This window comes from Chelon labrosus (genome assembly GCF_963514085.1).
Source record: "Chelon labrosus genome assembly, chromosome: 23".
Lineage (NCBI taxonomy): Eukaryota > Metazoa > Chordata > Actinopteri > Mugiliformes > Mugilidae > Chelon > Chelon labrosus.
Window position 1 is genome coordinate 14,767,050 of NC_140356.1, and position 21,814 is coordinate 14,788,863.

Here is a 21,814-nt window from a genome sequence, read left to right on the forward strand (position 1 = left end):
TGGTAATATTTTTAATGTTTCAATATTATAAGCGTAGATAAATAGTTTTTAAAGGAGCGTAGACGAATATTGACGACCTAACATAGTGGCGTTTGAATGCAGCATCAGTTTGCCTGGTTACACGTTACTCAAGTGCGTGATGTCACCGGTCACGTGGTTTAAATCTCGCCACGCCATTGGTAGCTTCCCGCCGGGACGGTTGTTTTTGTTGTGAATCCGGAAGCTTTTCAAAATTGGGCGTGTAGTAATTCACGGAGAGTTAAATGACGTTTAACTCACCGTTTTCTTCGAAGACTGACTTCACCTGACAGCCGAGTACAATTCAGCAGGTATTTTCTTCGTTAAACGGAAAAAGCTATTCGTAAGGGTCCGTTGGCGGGGACTTTCTTTGTTTCGTTTCCTTCTCGAGTCTAAGTGAGTGAACTTGTCGAGACAAGTATTGAAAGGAGGTAAGTGGGGCAACCTGGTGTTAAAACGCTAAGAGGAACGGTGAAAGTGCAGTCAGAGCCCAGTGTGAAGTGTCTAAAGTCGTTTTTTCATTCACTGACAGGCGCTGTAGAGCTGTCAGAAACTCTGACATCTGTATTGATGATGAACTGTGTGAACTTTTGCTTCAGTGAAAAGCTCAGAAGTCGCTTTATTTTAATTTGAAGTGCCTTCCTGTTCCTGCTTTTGTATTATTTATATAAAGTATTCGTTTTCTTAATATTATTTGGCACATTAATCATCAATTACTAATTATTAAGCTAATAATTTACTAATTGTAATGAATTTTCTTAGTGTTGTAGTAATTTCTGTCCTCTGTCCACAGATCAGATCCGTCTGCAGTTCATTAAACTAAATGAATGCATCTTTTCCCCCATTGATTGCAGTTCAGCAAGGCCGTGCATGGTTGGAGTGTGCAGAGATGGCGCTGGAGGAAGGGCCCCGGAGCTGCCTGCTGCGCTTTCGCCACAGACTGGAGCAGGACATCAAGCCCACCTACCTGATGGACCACATGATCAGTGATGGCGTGATTACCGTGGATGAGGAGGAGAAGATCAAGACTAAGGTGGGGTGTTTGCTGGAGGTCAAAGGGCAACGGGGAAATAAATAATATGTAATAAAACGCATCCTGATGTCACATTTTCACATCTAAAAGATAAAAGGGGTCAGTGCCGCAGTCGGTGAAATCATTAATAGATTTTAATGCAGTCCACCGTCTGATCTTTTCTATGTTTTAACTCTTGTTGCGTTTATTATTAATTAATTTTGTTTACGTGCTGGGGATGTTCTCAATGAGCTGGATGAGCTTGCTGTTTTCCCCAGCAGATGCAATCCAATTTCATTTCACTGCCGGGGTATTTTTATAATTAACCATGTGACAAATAAAAACGTTGCATCTCGACTTCCCGAACTATAAAACATGGGATGTGACATTTTTTTAATTATCTTTGAAGTAATCTATCAGAATTAGAGCATGATTAATACTGTATTTTTGGGTTTAATGCCAATTTAAGGGAGTAAAATATTCCAATATCATCAGTCAGTCAGTCAATAGTATTGAGCATCTTGTGACCATACAGTGTTCTGCTGAGAAACATTTGGACCTGGCATTCATTCGTGTGGATGTTACTTAGACATGTAGCACCCACCTAGACCAGACCAGGCACCCCCACCCCATAGCAATGACACTCCTTGATGACTGGGGATGGCTTCTGCCATCAAGGAGTCATTATCATTAAAAGACATGAAGAACAGCACAAGGTGTTGATCTGACCTCCAAATTCCCTAGATCCTAAACTACTATCACTGTATAGAATATTGCAACTAATATATTGGACTCAAATCACAATTCAAGCTTAGACATCTAAGGCATGTTCTAAAATTTCTCTTGCATAGAAATGGCAAGTACTGCACTCGTATCACTTCCTCATATTTAACCAGGACGATGTCCATACCTCATATCTCTGACATTTCTTTCCCCAGTCCACCAGGAAGGACCAGGCTGCGGCCCTGCTAGAGCTCTTGTTGCAGAAGGACAACCATGCTTACATTTCGTTCTACAATGCCCTGGTCAAGGAGGCGTATGATGATTTGGCCAATCTGCTCCATGGTGACCTGCCACGCAGCTCGTTCGATAAGGGCTCCTCTGATAGCTCTGCATCTTATGGTGAGTGGTGGGGAGCTGTGGGTGACGTGAGTGGAGGTTTGGAACATTGTGTTTTTCAGTGCGTGGGAGTCCATGAGTGTTGGAGAAAAGCAACGTGCAGAGGCTGCTTGTTGTGTGGGCACAGTTTTATTTACTAGGTCCCTCAAAAGTCTTGTAAACTAATTTTTTTCCCTCTCAGTTTCGATTTCTTGCCATACTTTTTTTTGAATGTTAATAATTCTGCACACATTAGCCTCTGGTCATTCTCTTTCTGGTTTGTTTAACAGTCCAGGCAGTGCTTAGTGAAGGTGGAGTACCTCAGAGGCCCGTGGTGTTTGTCAGCAGACCGGAGTTGGTGAACCGGATCAGAGAGAAACTTTACCGGCTCCAGAAAGACGCTGGCTGGGTTACAGTCTTTGGAATGGCTGGCTCGGGCAAATCTGTTCTAGCTGCTGAGGCTGTCAGAGACCGTTCACTCATAGATGGTGAATAACAATCAAATAACTCAGCAAAGGATGAGATTCAAATGATAAATTACTTTCTCTTGGTTTATCCAGCTCACCTATGGACTTAATTCCCTCTAAAATATTTAGCCTCACCTCTTGATCTCTTTTTTTCCTCCGTCTCCAGAGTGCTTTCCTGGGGGCATCCACTGGCTGTCCATCGGCCAGCTGGAGAAGCCAGACCTGCTGGTAAAGATCCAGTCACTGTGTTTTCGTCTGGAGCAGACCCTGGATTCCCAGAGCCTTCACCGGCCCCCCAACTCTCTGGATGAAGCCAAGGAGCGCCTGCGCTTTCTAATGCTCCGCAGATACCCAAGGTTACCGAACGAAGAAATTCATATTTCTACGTGCAGGAAAGGGCGGAACAGGGGCGTGATGGTTAGGGGTTCGAATCCGTCGGCCGACTAGGGCCTTTCTGTGTGGAGCTTGCATGTTCTCCCTGTGTCTGTGTGGATTCTCTCTGGGTACACCGTCAAAAGACATGCTTGTTAGGTTAATTGGTGATTCTAAATTGGCCGTGGGTGTGCATGTCAGTGTGAATGGTCGTCTGTCTCTCTGTGTTAGCCCTGTGATAGACTGGAGACCTGTCCAGAGTGTACCCTGCCTCTCGCTCAATGACAGCTGCAGGAAAGTTATAAATATGAACAATGGATGACATTATTATTAATTTACAGCCATCGTTTTATTACTAGAAAGTAAAACAAATAATCTTATTGTACACCGTATTTATCTCTCTACTAACAGTTGCCAGGTGCTGTGGTAAACATGTCGTTCCTTGTCGGTTTGTTTTGGGTTTGTTTTTAGATCTCTGCTGATTCTAGATGACATCTGGGACAGTACGGTGCTGAAGGCGTTCGATATTCACTGTCGGATACTTCTGACCACCAGAAATAGAAGCCTTGCTGATTCTGTTAGTGGTACGTGTCCTTGTGTTCACTCTGACCAGCATATGCATGCAGACTTTACCGCATAAAACCTCCTGTTATTAGTTTGTTTACACACAAAAAACACCTAGAAAATGTGTTTTATGTTATAGGTGCTAAATACGAGGTGGAAGTGGAAAGCGGTCTGGATGAAAAGAAAGGAATGGAGATCCTTGCTCTGTACACTAACTTGAAACCCCATGGACTTCCTGAGGAAGCTCGCAGCATTGTCAGAGAATGTAAAGGTCTGTGAAATGACACGAACTATAACACAACCCGTGAATGAAAACCAAAACTAATATTGTCAGCGTGAATTAATCTTGTGTTTTTGAGCTTTTGACACGTTTCCTGCTTCTTCATTCCCCCGTGTCAGGCTCCCCCCTGGTGGTGTCTCTGATCGGGGCTCTGCTCAAAGACAAACCCGACCGTTGGCGCTACTACCTCTGCCAGCTGCAGCAGAAGCAGTTCAAGCGCATAAGGAAGTCATCGTCGTACGACTACGATGCCCTGGACCAGGCCATGTCCGCGAGTATCGAGGTCCTACCCGACGAGCACCGGGAGCTCTACAAGGACCTTACTGTGATAGAAAAGGACATCAAAATCCCTGCTAAGGTTTGGCAACACAACACGAGATACTTCTGCTTCTTGCTCTTTTCTTGCCCAAGTATCATGATTGTCCTTACTGGTTTTATTCTTCATCTGTACATGATGTAACCTGCTAGTAATGATGCCAGTAACAGGCCACTATTACACAATACCCTTCCACTGAATAAACAACGACTGTTATTACTCATATTTCTCGAATTTCCCTCGGGATTAATAAAGTATCTATCTATCTATCTATCTATCTATCTAATGTTATTTCCTCTCCCAGGTGCTGGCTATTCTCTGGGATCTGGAGCCAGAGGAGGTGGAGGACATTCTCCAGGAGTTTGTCAATAAGTCTCTGCTTTTCGTGGACAGTCACAACAAACCCTACCTGTACTACCTTCATGACCTCCAGCTGGACTTCCTGGTGGAGCAGAACCGAAACCAGCTCGAGGTCAGTCTGGCTGCAGCCATAGAAGAGCTTGGGTTTTGGAGTTCATCTCATTAAATACTTATTATCTCTCTCTTTCTGGCGGGTGGGTTCACTTCAGAGCCTTCACTCTAAGGTGGTCCATCAGTACCAGCAGCACTACAGACTTGGTCCCCCCACCTCAGGAGACGAGGAGTGCCTTTATTGGATCAGATTTTTGACCTACCACATGGCCAAAGCCAACCTCTCCCAGGTAAAACAGAGACTTGACTGCAGAAAACTGCAGATCATTGCACTAGTCAGGATATTCCCATTTATTTCCCAGGAAAACATTCTTCTCTAATACAACATGCTCAGCTCTGTGTGTACACTGTGCTCAGACTGTGTTGTTTCTTCATCTCTTTTCATGTCCGATCATGTCTGTGACTCTTTCCCCGTTTGTCTGCTGTCATCTCTTGTCTCGTCCAGGAGCTCTACTCCCTCATGTTCTCTCTGGACTGGGTCAGCATCAAGGCCCAGATAATGGGTCCGGCTCACCTCATCAACGACTACGTGGAGTATGGCTCCATCCTGGACAAAGAGGTTTGCAAACCGTGCTCACGAATTAATCCCTCCTGAAGGAGTTTAAAAGTTTTGGACTTGTTCTCTCTTTGAAACTTCTTTTCTTTCTTTTTTTTTTTGGATTATCTCATCTACGCAGATAGGTTTGTTGTACGTCCATGTTTTGCCTGTCCCTTGCTCCCTTACCAATTTTCATCATTGCAAGACAGCAAATTTGATAACTGGCAGATGGTTTATTAGACACAAGGAAGGAAGCTTGGGGCTATGATGCAGAACTCCCACACCTGTCTTACGAGGACACGCATACTAAGAAGGCCCTGTTTGGCTTAGAAAGTTCTGACTCGACAGCAATTTAGGATTTTTCTGCCTCATCAGCAACTTAATTTTGTGAATAGTGCAAAGATTAAATCAGTAATATTCAGATACTCTTAACTGATTGTGGAAATGAAACTTGCGGAGTTCCTCTTTAATGTGACTGACCTGTACTTGTGTTCTCCGTCCTTTTCAGAACAGTGAAGTTCGCAGCCAGTTCCAGGAGTTTCTGTCTCAGAACGGCCACCAGCTGGAGCAGCGTCCTTTCCCGGACGTCGTGCAGCTTGCTCTGTCTCAGCCGCACGCCTCTGAGGTGTACAAACAAGCTCGGCTGAAGGCGAAGGAACGGGCCAACACCGGGAAACTCTATTTTGACTTGCTGTAATTTCAATCTGGTCTTCTCTCATAATGAAAACAAGTTGTTTTAACCATGTTAATTTAAAATTTAAAATTAAACACGAAAGTTTTAGCCCTATTTTAATTCATCACATTACTCTTCTTAAGGGTTTAAAAGCTGTGTATAATATTTTTTGTGTTTTCATACAGGAACGTGAGCGGTGTAGAGAGTCTGTGTCGCTTGGTGATCCACCCCCACCAGGGCTCCGTCTACTCCGCCTGCTTCTCCCATGATGGAACCAAGATCGCCTCTTGCGGAGCTGGCAAGACGCTCAGGGTACGCATGGCAGACGGTGCATGTTTTTGCGTGTACGGTCATGAAGGGCAAACTCATTTGCATGTTAACTAAATAGTGGAAAATATAAAAAGCGATTCACTTTTTGCAGCATTGTCATCAGAGCGACTGAACCGACTTAAAATACGCTGCATGTGTTTTATTTAATCATTTTTGTGTGGACAATATACATATTTTTAGGCTTTATTTCATCTCTTTAATTGACCAATTTCACAAATTCATATGGTTATTTAGTATTTTCACTTTATGGTCTTCACAGGATGGAAATGTGACACTCATATTAAGTATTTTATTACTTTTACTGCATATGCGCACTGACGTTAAACTGCCGTCCTCGTACCTGTGTTCCCAGGTGTTTAAGAGCACCTCAGGTGAGAAGCTCGCAGAGATCCAGGCCCACGATGACGAAGTGCTTTGCTGCGCCTTCTCCCCAGATGATCGTCTCCTAGCAACCTGCTCTAGCGACAGGAAAGTCAAGGTACCTACAGTAGTCCTCCGGTCGATTAAGATGAGGCCATCTCCAACAAACAGTATCTTATAACACAGTATGTCATAAAATGTCTTGTCTGGGTGGGTTTAAGGTGTGGAACGCAGACAAGGCCAGGCTGCTGAGGGTCTTTGAGGATGAGCATGAAGAGCAGGTCAACCACTGTCAGTTCACCAACACGACGCGCCGCCTCCTGCTGGCCACCTGCTCCAATGACAACTTCCTGAACGTCAAGGTGTGTGTGATTTAAATTAAACGTTAACCGTGCGTTTCTTCCCGTTGCGTCCATCCAACGCTGCGTTCCTCTTTGTCTCCGCAGTTGTGGAACCTTAACAAGCCGTCCTCCCAGAACACCATGTTTGGCCACTTCGAGCCAGTCAACCACTGCTGTTTCTCCCCCGATGATGAGTACTTGTCCACGTCCTCCAACGACGGTACCGTTAAGGTGACTGCCGTTAAACTCGACACTCGTGAAGCTGTCCTTTTGCCAGAGGCCGGGCACATTAAACTGTACATTGATTCACGAGCTGGGTGCACTCTTAACGGCAAAATCTTGGGTGTATATGCCGTTGCAGGTGTCTCATTACGGCACAATTCGGTATCGGCTCCTATTTTCCTGTCTTGGGATGCAATTAAAAAACTATAAAAGCAGCTGTTTTTATTCTGCTAATAAAAGATTTTGGAAGCAACACATTCAAATGACAAATCTTACACAGTATACCTCGATTTTTTGTGATTCTTCTAAACTTTTATACTGACACCCTCTCTTCTGCATGCCACGTGTGCAGCTATTCCAGGTGTCGTCCGCGAACGAGTGGAAGACGATCGACGTGAGGGACGTGTTTACAGATAACGGCGAAGACGTCCTCGTCAAGTGCAGCACCTGGACCGCGGACGGCCGACGCATCATATGCGCCGCCAGGAACGCCGTCTTGGTGAGCGCGTAGCATGCAAATGAAAAGTATTTTGAGCGTGGGTTCATATTTAATTAGTTGTGGTTAATTCAAACACCACGTTCCCTTTTTCCTTCCTGGTTTGTTGTTGTCCTGTTGGAGAGGAAAGAGAGGTTGTCTTATAGAGAGTCTTAAGAGTGTGTGTCCTGGTTGTAAATGTGCACCGCTTACCTCCTGAGCCTTACCAGAATCAGACAGTCTTGTTCTGCAATCAGTCCGTCTTTGTCTGCTGCGTCTTCATTCGTTCGTATTTTAAGAAACAACCCAAACACCGACTTAAAACTAAGATGCTGCAGATGTACTTCAGGGTTTTTAGTTTCCAGGTACTCATCGGAATAAAGTAGATGCTTGAGTGTCGCCTTTTTTCTGTGGCTTTTTAAATATGTACAAAAACACAGACGATACTCATTATCTGTTCTGTCTGTTGCTGTTTCTCAGGTGTTTGATGTGGAGACGTGCGACATGTTGCTGGAGATTAAGACCAGTCGTCTGAGCACAGTGCAGTACTGTCACGCCTGTCCCACCAGTAACCTGCTGGCCATCGCCTTCTCGAACTATGCAATGGAGGTAAAACTCACTCACACGTACAATTCCTTCTTTTTTTGTTTTGGTAAGTTATCTTACAGTGGACAATTTATTTAGAGTGAAAGAAATTTCTTCCAGCTGTGGGATCTCGAGGCCAACAAGAAGATGGCCGACTGCAGCGGTCACCTGAGCTGGGTGCAGCGCGTCCAGTTCTCTCCCGACGGCTCGCAGCTGCTGTCCTGCTCCGATGACCAGACCGTGAGGGTAAGAGAGAAAGTGTGGGTGATAAGTCTACATTAGGAAACCAGTTTGTCGAGATGCTGTCAGCGTTGTTCTAATTACCGCCTCTGACAGCGAAATGAAATGCCACGCTATCACCGAGCATCACAAGTCGGCTAATTGCACCTCGCTTGCGCCAGCCAGCTGTTACAGTTTCAGTCCTTAATGAGGAATGCTCAGGGACGCTGCTGCATCTATGACAACTTTATTTTTCCTGAGCGACAGAAACATACACTAACAATACACACCGATCAGGCATAACATTAAGACCACCTTCCTAATATCGTGTAGGTCTCCCTTGTGCCTCCAAAACAGTTGTGACTCATTAGAGAATGGACATGGGCCTTCTGAGGGTGTCCTGTGGTGTCTGGCTTTACATGTCTCGCGTTTCTCGTTTCATAGTTATGGGAGACCAAGAAGGTTCACACGTCCTCGGCCATCTACCTGAAGAGAGACTCTGACGTCGTCTTTAACGGTGCAGAAATCATAGTTTCTGCAGCCGACAACTGCAACAGACTGCAGGTGAGTTACTGGTGTGTAAATAAGGTGAAACAGCCTGTTTAAGAGCTGTTTGTTTGTCTTTGAATGTGCGCTACGGTGTGCAAGTTGTCATAGGAAACAATGTGTGTTTCAGGTGCGTGATGGCAGAACAGGATCGGTGCTGTTCCAGTCCGAGGAGATGCCATCCAGGATCCGGTGTACCTGTATGTGCAGGCAGCCCTCTGCTGTGGGCCTGGGCCAAGAGAACGGCACCATCCAGGTAGAAAACAAAGATTGTAAATGCTTTGATAAAAACAGTATTAATCTGACAATGAGTTTGACGTCTTTGCTGCAAATTCCCAAATTAATACTTCGGCTGGTGTCTGTGTGTGAGGAAAGATCTGCCTTTTGTTTTTCCGTGCGTGCGTGAATGTGCAAATCTCTTCTCCGCGTCGCTGTAGGAGCCGTTTTTTTCAGGTCATGTTGAGTCATGAGATCTGACATCAGCATTGTCTCTCCTTTTTATCCATCCTGTCAGCTGTGCATCAGGTCCCCTCTGAACACCTCTTTCATCTCCCGTTCCCTTCACTCGTTTTCATTTTGTTGCCTGTAATTTATATTCTCGACACCGTTCGCTCCCGCTCTGTTTTTATATTCCACACCTCTGTCACACACTTTTTGTTTTATCTCTCTTCTTCTCCCCTTTGTTCCGTCTGTCCCCGTGCTCTCGTCGCTGCTCCGGTGATAAATTACAGTTTTCCGGACGAGAATGAGTCTGCTTTGTGGCGAGTGTGTGTTTCTGTGGATGTGAATGGTGTCGTGTCTGTTACATGTTAGATGGCAGAGGACATTCTGGCGACTCCTATATTAAAACACAAACACTTAATCAAGCAGAGTCCCTCGACACTTCAGCGCTTCAGCGAGACCGGCGACCTACAGAGTAGTGCAACTCTTAATTAATTAAAAAGGTCCTGCAGTCTTAATGAATACAGGAGTTCATGATTTTAATTGCCTCCCTCCTTGTCTCCTGAATCCAGAGATATGAGAGGATTAGTGCAAACATGACTTAAAGGAGCTCATATGATTACACATCTCAGTTCTTGATCTGTGAAAGGATAGGAGAAGCATCGGAGACAAGTGGTTAATTGCAGTTGATGCTCATGAAAAATAATCCTGTGGGGTAACTCAGGATACGTGCAGAGGATTCGGAATAACATTGCCTTGTTTCATTTACATCAATCAGGCATAACATTATGACCACTGAAAGGTGAAGTAAATAACACTGACCATCTTTTGGACCTGGCATTCGTTCATGTGGATGTTACTTAGATATGTAGCACACACCTAGACCGGACCAGACACCCCCACCCCATAGCAATGACACTCCTTGGTGGTAGCAGCCATCCCCAGCAGGATGCAGCCTGACACAGACACACACACAAATATGCTTTAGGAACAACTAAAAAACAAACTTTGCAGAATATTCTGAGCACAAGGTGTTGACCTGGCCTCTGAATTCACTAGTGTCTGTGGGATGATCCACAGAGGCCCCTCCCCTCAACCCATAGGACCCCAGCTAACAACCTTCTGTTGCCAGACACCACAGGACACCCTCAGAAGGCCCATGTCCATTCTCTGATGAGTCACAACTGTTTTAGAGGCACGAGGGAGACCTACACAATATTGGGAAGGTGGTCATAATGTTATGCCTGATCTGTGTATATTTCGTTATCACTGGTGCAATCATTCTAATCTAATTTGGATGTGTTTAAATTTATTTTAAGCCAACATAAACATTAACCATCATTAATGCATTATAAACTTTCTGAGTAGATTTTAAGAACTGTTGTAGTCCCCTGAGCGAACACCAGGTAGAGCTCTGGTGTAAGTTGCACAAATTCCTGTTGCCTCTGTCTGCTGCAGTGCATTCATTTATTTGTTTTTTCTTCTTCTTCCTCCCTCATCTTAACTTATTTATAACCAGTGTACAAAATTAGTAGTAATCTGTCATTTTGCCGTGTCACCCGGAGATGCCAGCTTTGTTATGCTAATGAAATATGTTGACAACTTGTCACAAGATGTGCAGGAGACGTCGGAGCGACTGCTGTGCGCTTCTTTATGACTGAACAGCGTGTCTGTTTGTGCGTGTGTGTGTATGTGTGCGTTCTGTGCCAGGCGGCAGGGCTGACAGCTAGTCATGTACTAAGGACAGTTGGCTGCAGGATCCGACGACTGCTGACCTCCTACAGGGGGTTGGTGCTGGCAGTAGCTCTAATCACAGGCAGCGTGCAGGTATGGTAGGGAAAGTGAAGTGTATGTGCATTCAAGAATCACTAATTGCTGCTTGAGTGTGTGCGTTATGTTGACTAAGTTTTTATTTTTCAATGTTTTTAAGTCTTAGAACAAGACTATGGTTGTTACTTTGTGCTTCCTCACTCTCATTCCTTTGACAACCACTTTCACCTTTAATCCCTTGAAAGTGCTATTAAAGCAGTTGTTCCCCATCTTTCCTCTTCACATTAGCCCGCTTTTATATTTGCTTTTTTTTTTTATACCCAAATACCCTGAGGCATTTTTTCTTTCTGCACCATCCCAGAAATCCTTGAGCCGGATGTGTACAGCTTGCCAAGTCGTTTCCTTCGAGGGCTTTGAAACCCGCGTCTCACTACGCGCAGCTTGACAAACACGGCTGACGTGCCCCACGGCGCGTTCTGCGCAGACATTTCAACCCTCTCCTCTGAGACCTAAATGTTTTAGTGCCTGTTAAAACCCCACGTCTCGTCGCCTCTCCTTTATACTTTTTAAAAAGCGCAGGTGCCTGTGCTGGACTGGAGATAACGTTTTGCTGCGCTTCTTAAGATTTCTTCGGTCCCCGTGTTGAAGCACATTTGAGCTCTCCGAATTGCTTATATATTACGTAAAAGTCTGCAGAGTTGCAGGTCCAAGTGAACTAGAGCTGCATATTTTCCTCAAAGCAGCTCATTTATTTATTTTTTTAGTTATTGTTTTGGCCTTTTGTGCCTTTTATTGGGTAGTTTTTCAGTGAATAGAGGCAGGAAGTAATGCGGTGAGCGAGAGGTTTATGGGGCGCTCCCTCAGCCAGGAAAGCTATGCCCCCCCCCCACACACACACCAATCTCCATATTTTCTTAAAGATTTATATTTATTCTGCCTCAATCGTATAGTCGCAGATGAAGTAGACATGAAATATAGGGCAGCAAAGGACCGACTGGCCGCGAGTTGAACCGGGTACTCAATAGCTAAAGGGCTTTTTGCCCACGTGGTGTGCGCCCTAATGACTTGACCATCAGGCCTGCTTCATGTCTTTTTTATTACTTGATTAATCTGGTGTTAAATTAGAGAGAAATAGGCCAGTGGATATGTTACACTAAATAATTTTATAATTGCAGCTGTAATTTAAACCATGTCCCTCCTCAATAATAATTAATTTTATTCATCTTTTTCAAGCAGAATAAGTTCATACTGGTGATAGAATAAACCTATATTTCACTGTGGATCTGTTTTTTGTAAGCTTTTTACCAGACCGTGCTTGCTAACATTTGCTCGTAGCACTAAATATAAAGTAAACTTAAGTACTGATGCCTCACAGCAAGAAGGTTCTGGGTTCCACCGTCCAAAGACGTGCTCCTTAGGTTAATTGGTGATTCTAAATTGGCCGTAGGTGTGCATGAGAGTGTGAATGGTTGTCTGTCTCTCTGTGTTAGCCCTGCCATAGACTGGAGACCTGTCCAGGGCGTACCCCGCCTCTCGCCCGATGAGGCTCCAGCCCCCCCACTACCCTCCACAGGACAAGCAGTTACAGAAGATGAATGAATGACTGAATGAATAATCAGAAAAGCTAATTTCCAATCCAGTAATTGACAAAACATTTCACTAAAAACCACAAACGTCACCGTGGCCAGGTCTCCAAGTCATTAGGTCATCCTCTGTGGACTGTGAATGTTTGTTCAGTATTTTATGTCGAGGTTTTTCACTTTATGCCAAAGTGGTGGACGGTATTGTTCCAAGAGTTGCACAAGAGTTAGTCTGGCTAAAAAACTTTCTACTCCTGAAGTCTTGTCTGTGCTCCATCCTACTGACCTTTTGAAGGGCGTTCTTATATCTCATATATAAACAGCTCAGAATATTCTGCAAAGATTTCCATCTTAAGGACTTATTACTACAGGTTTTTATGCAGAAGCTGCAATTCCCGAGTGAGAACGCGCTACGACATTTAAAAAAAAAAAAAAAAAATCTTTTCCCTTAGCATTGGATCTTTTAAAGCATCAAAGCAGTTTTGTTCTCTGACTCCACCAGTGCTATCTGCAGGGCTGTCAGACCTCCTGCAGTCCTCTCGGCCTTGACCAGACTGCACGATTGCACACAAAGCTTGCACTTTTTCCCCTAGCGCTTTCTTTTTGATGCGCTTATCGCCATCAAGCCAGCGGTAGGGTCTTACTTTTCGCTCAAGTACTGCCTCAAACTTTTTTGTCAGGGTTTTTTTTTTTTAAGGAAACTTTCTGGGCCACTTTTTCTGTACCTTGGTAAACTCGTGAGGCTTTCATAGATGTTTTAGACACGGGATGTGAAGTCTTTACAGTACTTGTAAGTGCTCTTGAACCACAGTTCTCGCTGTGTACTTGAATATTTCTGTTGCTAATGTTTCTTCCTTCCTTCCAGGTGTTGGAGGTGCCCTCTGGGAAGCTTCTAGCCACTCTGCTGGGACACACGAAGACTGTGCTGAACTGCCAGTTCAGCCAGAACGGCCAAACACTTATCACATCCTCAGAGGACGCTACCATAAGGGTAGGCTAATCTCTACTCCTCCCTCGGTTGCCGTCTTTCTGCTTGGTATTTCTGTTTCCTCGCCTCCCATTCATCACCCTGTCCCTCATCCTCACCTTTTTTCCCCCTGCCTAATTGATGCCGTGTTCTTTCACCTCCATCCCCCAGCCTGCGTCCAATATTTCTCCTCCGCTATTGATTATTCTTTCCCTCCATCCCCATTCCTCACCTTGAGTAAAAATGCCTGCCGTGCCGGATCATTCATCCTCGCAGCGTTACGGGTCTCTGTGGCGCCTTCGCCTTGCCCCTACCTGTTACACTCTGCCAGCTTCTCCGTCGGCCTCTTCACCTCTCCATCCTTCACCCCTCCTATTTCGTCTCCCCTCCTTCCTTTTCCCTCTTCTTTGCCTCTGGCTACGCCGCTCTCGGTAGCTCTTTATCTCTTCCCCCCTGCTCTTGTGCGGACTGCGTGCAGCCGGCTGTGTTTGCGCGAGAGTGTGTATTTCGGACCGTTGTTACGCTCCGCCAACCCCCAGCGTTCATGCTCTGTTGATCATTTCCCTTTCCTCTCATCTCCTCCTCCTTCATCTCTTCTTCTTGCCGACAGACCCGTCCACTGCAGCACTTCCTCCCCTCTCCCGACACCTCGTTCTGTATTCATGCGGCCGCTGCCTACACCATCACTATTCTCTGACCATCCGCAACCTATTCAAGAAAAAAAAAAAAACCTACTCAAATTCATGCTGTTTGACATGTGCTCGCTAGGAAATGGAAGTGCGTGTTAAGATGCTAATGCAGACGCAGAGCGAATGTAAATAGACGGTAATGGCACCGATGTTAGTCCGTGATAGATTCTAACCTTCGGAGCAGTGACAGATCGTTTCCGGGGGGAAAAGGTGCAACGTTGCACACGAGGCAGTGATTGATAGGATCATCTGGGTGATTCCGCCTGTCCCGTCTTCAACTTTGAGCTCTGTTGCACTCCTGTTTCATTTAGCTGCCTTTACACGACATCGGCACTCTGTAGACTGACGCACGGGTCTAGGTTTAACTTCACAGATGCGTTAACATTTACCCAAAACACCTACATTAAAGATGAGTAAGCAAAAAGTGAAGAAATACTATTATCTACTTTGCTATTAGATATTAGTGTTGTACAGTTGCATTTCCATGTGCTGCGCATGAGGCTGCACTGCATCATTCACTGGTGGATGCTTTGTTGTTGTGCAAAAGAAAGAAGAGTTTGTATTTACTTTTAGAAAACTAACTTCTTTTTCTAATAAAAAAAAAACGTTGCCGCTCAGTCTGTGTCCCATTACAGTCTGTAATAGCTTTTTATTTGTGTTCATTTTTACTTTCCACCTCTAAGATAGAAAGTTGGGTAATGTGAAAACGATAGCATCACCCATTAGAGACACGAAAGTACGCCTAGAGGGCTGACAGATAGTTAAATTTTTCTTCGGTGTCCCATCTATAAGATCAAACCCACTACTGCTACTAAGTTGATTTAAAAACATTTGAACAGCATTGAATCCTCAATCCTTTTTTTCAATGGCTACATACATTTCACAACCTTAATTGTGGCGCATCCTTGGCTGAGACAGCCATAGACTGTATATAAATATGGACAACGTGTTCCCACTTCCTTGCATTGGCCAAACTGACGCTATTTTCCCGGGGATACGGGCAGCGCCATCCTGCGAATTTGGGGCCGGAGTCTGCGCTGTACGGCCCGAGAGTGGAGCCGCGATATCGAGACTTATCTAAAGAATTGGCACTTGAACATTCATCAACGTTATATTAACTACCTGAAATGACAGAAAACATCCTTGAAAAATAATTATTTGACGTGCGTTTTAGTGTTTTAGTTCCATCCACTAACATGGAGGAGATGGAGCTTATGACCTATACTGCAGCCAGCCACCAGGGGGAGCTCTACTTGCTTTGGCTTCACTTTTGAGGAGCAGTTCCGCTGCCCATCTTTATACAGTCTATGGTGACAGCACACACTTTACTCTGGCAGTAATACGTACCCCAGCTGAATATGTTTAAAGTGCCTTGGACTCACATTTGGCTTTACACTCAGCTTTGATCGAGGGCAATCTAAGAAATCAGCCATCCGTTAACTTAAATTACTCCTTTTTCTTATCATATTGTTGAACCCATCTTGCTCTACCGCTCCCCTCGCTTCTTCAGCATGTTCCCTGTCACAAACCGGACCAGACTCATGCTGTATAACTAACAATGCCTGTCAAAGCTCAATGATGAGGCCATCGCTTGTGTAATAATCACAATACTGCCCTCTGCTCGCACGTACTCTCATGTGCAGAAGGACATCTGCAGCCGATAATAGGATGGCCCAGTAGAGTCTAACTAGCTAACCCCCCTGTATATGAGTATACAGAAATGTCTCAAACCACAGATTTTTAAGCGTAAGAGTGCACATTTTCACAAAGATTTGCATCACACACATGCAAAGTGACAGCATTTGTTCTGTAAAGAACCGACCCCCTGTTTTACGTGGGCGTAAGAGTCGGATGTCAGGGTTTATAATGTTACAGAAGTTGTCGGACATGACTCCGCTATTCCAGCATCGGAAAAAGTTCTCTTTCACAAAGTGATTTTCCACCGCTGAGCTCGAGTGTAAAGTACCAGTAGCTGAAAGATTGCTTCCTCTCTTCTCCCCCTGTAGGTGTGGAGGTGGCAATCAGGTGAGTGTACAGTACTTCAGGGTCACAAGGAGCAAGTCAGAAGCTTCTCTCTTCTCTCCAATTCGCCAAACGACTCAAGGCTGCTGTCCTGGTCCTTCGACGGGACCGTGAAGGTGAAAGTCGCACGCACGCTTGCTCACGACACATTTTTACAGCGGCATGAAACCAAACCGTGAGTGACTGCTTTTATTTTCTCTGCACTCTGTAAAGGTGTGGGACACCGAGAGCGGAGAGAAGCTGCAGGACGTCGAGGCTCACCGCGGGGCCATCCTGTCCTGTCACGTCTCGCCAGACGGATGCCTCTTTGCCACCACCTCTGCTGACAAGACTGCTAAGGTTTCCAACACTTACATTTGCACACATACTCATGAGGGATGAGACATGTCTGTCTGCGCTCGCAGTAACAACATGACCTATTACACATCGGTGTCTTCTCTCAAAACTCCCTCTGACACGGTTGCTTACAGTACATGCACATGGGGGCGTCGCTACGGGTGATATCCGAGGCTAAAAGTTTCAACAGTAGGCAGGAAAGGGACCTCGGAGATTAGCAGATCAGCCCCGGGGCTGGTGAGTTAGCTGCAGGTCAGTTCGTCCTCCTACATCCACGGCCAATCTAACTGCAGCCCGAGGCTCTGCTGGCCAAGCGACCTGGCAGAACTGCATCCCACCCGCCTCCCTGTCTGGATGTAGCTTTCGCCAGGTTAACATTTACCGCCACCCCTGTGCTTGACTTTGGCCTGACTTTCACTGACTCAGTGGTCCGGAGATGCAGATTTCTGTTAAATCACTGCTTTTCCAACTCATCCTTCACTGCACTGCATAATAGAAGCTGAGCTGTGCCGGGACGGGAAACTTTTTGACATTCCTTTTACTGGAGTTAGTTTTATTCTTCTCCGTCATTTATTCAGTCACTCATGACAGCTGGTGTCCCTCAGTGTCCGGCATTAGAAACAATTCAAAGCCACTCTCTCTGGCGTTTGTTAAAGCAGTTAATCAAGAGCCAATGCCAGTGAGTTTCACACGGGAATTTGGATTTGGTCAACACTTACTGTAGGGAACAGGCACTGGGTCGTCGGCCAACCTGGCTCCTGACTGTTAATGGTAGCGAGAGAGAATGTGTGTTTTATGGATTTGGCAAAGATCATAATTGAGGTGTGTGTGTGTGTGTGTTGTGGAGCTGGTCAGCCGCCAGTCACATAGTCCTTGCTCTCCAGACCGAGTATGGGCTTTTCTAGCTCAGAACGCTCACAAAGTTCCTGGTTTCCATCCATCTGGAGGTCAAACCAGAAAGGCTCAGCCATGACTGCCTTCGTGGCGCACCGCGAAACTGGGAGGCCGCTCTGCTCCGGTCATTCCTTTTCCTCCGTCTCTTTCTATCTCCGTCTCCTTTTTCTTCTCCCGACCTTCAGATGAACGGGACTTTGTGTGCAGACATAGTTAGTTGACTGCCAAATGAAGTGTCTAATTATGAGCCGGGTTGTTTTCTGTGCGACGCAGGATGTGACCGGGCTAAGGAGGGAACGCAGAGAGGGGGGGAAAAAAACTAGGAAGGAAAGATAAAAGAACAATGGATGAGAGACAGAGAGAGAGGGAAATCCAAAAAAAAGTGGGAGATAGACAACAACAAAGAGAGAAAGGAGAGATCACTCATTAACAGATAACAAGGCTGTAACAATATTAGCTCTGCATTTGGCACTACTATTTGTTCTTCTATGATCAATGGAGGGGTCCATGCTCGTATGAGCAACATAATTAAACATCTTTATCATTTTGAGATTATTATTGTGCCATAATTTGAAACAGCAACAAGGTTTTGAAAGGTTGAAATCCCTTTTTTTAAGTTTTAAAGGCCTGCAAAGGGTTTGAATGTCTGAAAAAAATCTAATTTCTTGCACCAGTGTTTCTTCAACACATGTTCATACGCGATTACTGTATAGAAGTTCGAGGTTTTAGGAATTTTGAACCTTCAAAGGATGTGCATTTGCACACTTTCTGTGCTGTTCTTTGCAGACATGACTCTACAATGCCCGCTTTTCAGAGATTTAGCCCACAAAGTTTTCGAGTCATGTGATTTTTGTCTCTTGCCTCTCCGGTTTGAAACTCTAAAGCAGACGGTCTGAGTTTCCCCGGCTATAAGTCATACTGTAGCTGTCACTAAGTCTCCTGTCTTACAGAAACATACAGTTTAGTCTTGAATAACTATGAGGAAGTCACTAATTTAGGCTGATAAATTAAATACATGCAGATTTAACTTTCATTGAAACATTAACCAACGCACTGATTTCTCATTTTCATTCATTGTGACGCATTAACCTTCTGCTCTTAGATCTGGCGCTGTGAGTCCTGGCAGTGCGCCCACACACTGAGCGGTCACCAAGACTGCGTCCGAAGCTGCCGATTCTCGTGGGACGGTCAACGCCTTGCGACGGGGGACGACAACGGAGAGATCCGGGTCTGTATTCTGTATTCAGAACGCTTTTCTTACCCATTTGAAGTGTTCATTTTGCTGAACCGGGAATTGGGACTCAATAGTCTACGATGAGTCGAGATGCAAAATGTCAAAGTGAGAGAACTTAAAGTAGGAAAATAGGAACATATTAGGGAATTTGTGTGGGAAAGGAGGGGGGTAGATAGGTTAGTAGAGGGACTGAAACAAGTGCTGTAGCCTCTGCGTCACTTTAACGCAGAAGCATAAACAGCCTGCGAGCCTTGTGCTTTTAGATACTCATAAACGTGTCAACACACTGAATTGTCACTGGCGGTGACAGTGTCCTGAAGCTTCTTATTTTCAGTGCGACATACAAAAACGCAATTAGTGCAGTTAACATTTCTACCAGAAGTCACCCTGTAATTACATCTCATCACTCATTTAGATAAAATGCTTACTAATACGTCGTGATTGCTGCAGTGCACCGAGGAAGGGTGAGATGAAAGGAAGGAGGCAGGGCTGCTTCTCGGGAGGGGGTATAGGAGCTGCAGTCAGAAGTTGGGACGAAGAGAGCGGGAAGAGGAGGAGATGTCTGACAGTGGGAGGTGAAGGAGAGGACTCGGGCTGCCAAATTGGATCTCTGAGGCTTTGCGGTAGCGAGCTGCTTGCACGCAGACGCTCAAAGCAAATGTGAAGTTTGGCTGCGTGAGAGCTAAGAGGACGACATGCGGCGTGTCAGCCTGCAGCAGCCTCGACAAAGGGTTAATGCCCTCTGGTGGCCTCGGAGCCCAAGAGCTCCATTATTCAGAAAATGACCGGATCCATCAGATCCAATTACATAAACTACGCTGAAAACTCACCTCAGTTTCTATGGAAACAAATGTGAGTCATGCAGCACAGGAGCATGCCAAGTGTTAAATATAGCTGCACATGTGATGTGTCATTGTCAAATGAACATGGCATGTGAGCAGTTGCGTAACAGCTGCAAACAGACATGATGCGAATGTGACAAACCGTTATTCCGTTTCATCGTATATCATAAATTATTTGCATCATTTCATACGTCTGTGCAGTGTCTCTTCTGTGTTTCCTCTGTCACGTTTTGGAGGCTGAAGAGAAGCTCACGGCATTCCTGCTACAAGTCTTTAAACCGCAATGCTGCAGTTTTAGCAAAACCTTTCTGTACATTAAAGGTGGCTATTGTGTATCAATATTTAGGACTGCCCACAACGTTATTTGCAAGTTATCAGATTGGATTTTCCCAGATTTAACTAACCTATCTGCATGAGCTGCTGTGGTAATAATGTAGGCACCAGTGACCGTGTAGCTTCACTGGTATGGATTCAATAAATTGTTTTGTTCCGGTAGATTGCATCCTGCACAGAAACCTGCCTCCAAAGCACCAGCAGACAGTTTATTTCACCATCGCCGACTGTTGTCCTTCATGTTATCCTTCATAGGACTCTGCTAGTATCTGCCTCTAAGCGTCCAGAGTGTCCGCACAGAGACACATCAGATCTGGATGAACAAACCAGTTGGCAAAATGTTGACCCCATTAGCATAACAAAGCTGAAATACAAAAACAGGACTAAATATATAAATACATTTAAATTCGGTTCAGTTAATAATTAAAACGGACATTTAAATGGAAAAAACAGTACTTGAACACTTAACCTGATAAATTAAATCTGCTCTTTTACCACAGCTCTGGAGCGTCACGGATGGCGCTCTGCTTAAGATCTGTTCTCGGGACAGTAAGGATGGCATGGACTCGCTGCACGGAGGCTGGGTGACAGATCTGCACTTCTCCCCGGACAACTCTCTCCTCGTATCCACTGGGGGGTATATCAAGGTATGCTAACGCTATATACGTTAATATACTCAACGTCTGCTTTGATTGTGTGGTTCAGTTGGACTGAGATCAGGTGATTGAGTTTAGAAATGTCCACCTCTTTACCCCGAGGAGCTCTGAGAACCACCGCTTCTTTCTTTTCGCACTTTTATCTTTAGAAAGGCAGTGGAGAGTAAATTAATAATAAGCAGAAAATGCCTTCAGTTAGACATGAAACACAGTTTTTTTGTGTGTGTTTTTCAGATTTTGGGGCAGAAATTTAAGATTTTGGGGTCCTGGCCAAGATGGAAAGATCAGTGTTTCAGTTTCATGATCTGCAACCTCTAATCTCCTTTACTTTTTAAAGGAAACAACAATAATCATACTTTAGTCATCCGATCCTTTCAATTAAATGACAAAACCTTCTCGTTAATATTAAATAATGAACTACAAATAGATTAATACGTGATAGATTGCTTATATCCTGTGTCATATGTGAGATATTTCTGCACAGTTCATGTTCCTGCACATCTTTTACTGTGATTAAGATGCCTGCGCCGTTGTTGAATTAACTAGAAACCTTAGACAAACACATCAATTCCTCCGTGTGACGTGACCAGAATAGTGGGCGCCTCTTTCTTATTACCTTTTCTTTTACAGCAAATGGGGTCACGGAGCGGGCAGTCTCTGCCGGACTCCGATTGGCTCGGTTTGTCGAGCAATGATGTAATCCTCCAGGGAGGTGCTCATCTGATCGATCACTCCTGATGCTTGTGTGTGAGGCGGGGCGGTGTGTGCGCCGAATGCGTGCTCTTGTTTGTACCTGCGCGTGAGTCGACATCGAGAGACGTTGCCGTGGAAAGCGGTGGACGGTGTTGTTCGGGCTTTTTATAGACAGATTGTAATCTCATCTACAGCAGGTTTCTGTTGACAGGATCGTAAAGCATGGAAATGAGATCAAACGTAAAGATGTGCAGTATATTGAAGAAATACAAGCCTTTACGCTGGGTTATTAAAAATAAAAGATGGGATGGCTAAAAAGGACGCAATGATATCATATGTGAGGAATGTATTGGATGTTAAAATCACCAGCTTTACAGCAGAAATAAACATGTTCACAGCCTGCGGCACAAAAAAGGGTTTTATCTCTATAGATATAAACTGTACAGTGACGTCTTCCCCAACCTCATCTC

General features: G+C 44.9%; 1 protein-coding gene across 2 annotated transcripts in view; it reads left to right on the top strand.

Annotated features, from left to right (window-relative positions):
• The first annotated feature begins 176 nt into the window (after positions 1 to 176).
• Positions 177 to 21,814, top strand: part of apaf1 (apoptotic peptidase activating factor 1) — a 39,014-nt gene continuing 17,376 nt past the window's right edge. Inside the window, exons 1-26 of one of the 2 annotated variants that reach the window (XM_084573360.1) lie at positions 177 to 449; positions 873 to 1,051; positions 1,969 to 2,152; positions 2,419 to 2,616; positions 2,762 to 2,951; positions 3,439 to 3,551; positions 3,671 to 3,802; positions 3,931 to 4,169; positions 4,432 to 4,599; positions 4,697 to 4,828; positions 5,044 to 5,157; positions 5,645 to 5,829; positions 5,995 to 6,121; positions 6,492 to 6,617; positions 6,721 to 6,861; positions 6,946 to 7,071; positions 7,415 to 7,561; positions 8,018 to 8,146; positions 8,243 to 8,368; positions 8,786 to 8,905; positions 9,018 to 9,143; positions 13,544 to 13,669; positions 16,341 to 16,472; positions 16,570 to 16,695; positions 18,689 to 18,814; positions 20,496 to 20,642. In XM_084573360.1, the coding sequence (XP_084429486.1) occupies positions 908 to 1,051; positions 1,969 to 2,152; positions 2,419 to 2,616; positions 2,762 to 2,951; positions 3,439 to 3,551; positions 3,671 to 3,802; positions 3,931 to 4,169; positions 4,432 to 4,599; positions 4,697 to 4,828; positions 5,044 to 5,157; positions 5,645 to 5,829; positions 5,995 to 6,121; positions 6,492 to 6,617; positions 6,721 to 6,861; positions 6,946 to 7,071; positions 7,415 to 7,561; positions 8,018 to 8,146; positions 8,243 to 8,368; positions 8,786 to 8,905; positions 9,018 to 9,143; positions 13,544 to 13,669; positions 16,341 to 16,472; positions 16,570 to 16,695; positions 18,689 to 18,814; positions 20,496 to 20,642 (3,624 nt within the window). In that variant the 5' untranslated portion in view covers positions 177 to 449; positions 873 to 907. The remainder of the gene's footprint in view (positions 450 to 872; positions 1,052 to 1,968; positions 2,153 to 2,418; positions 2,617 to 2,761; positions 2,952 to 3,438; positions 3,552 to 3,670; positions 3,803 to 3,930; positions 4,170 to 4,431; positions 4,600 to 4,696; positions 4,829 to 5,043; positions 5,158 to 5,644; positions 5,830 to 5,994; positions 6,122 to 6,491; positions 6,618 to 6,720; positions 6,862 to 6,945; positions 7,072 to 7,414; positions 7,562 to 8,017; positions 8,147 to 8,242; positions 8,369 to 8,785; positions 8,906 to 9,017; positions 9,144 to 13,543; positions 13,670 to 16,340; positions 16,473 to 16,569; positions 16,696 to 18,688; positions 18,815 to 20,495; positions 20,643 to 21,814) is intronic. The other variant, XM_084573359.1, reaches the window with a different exon arrangement.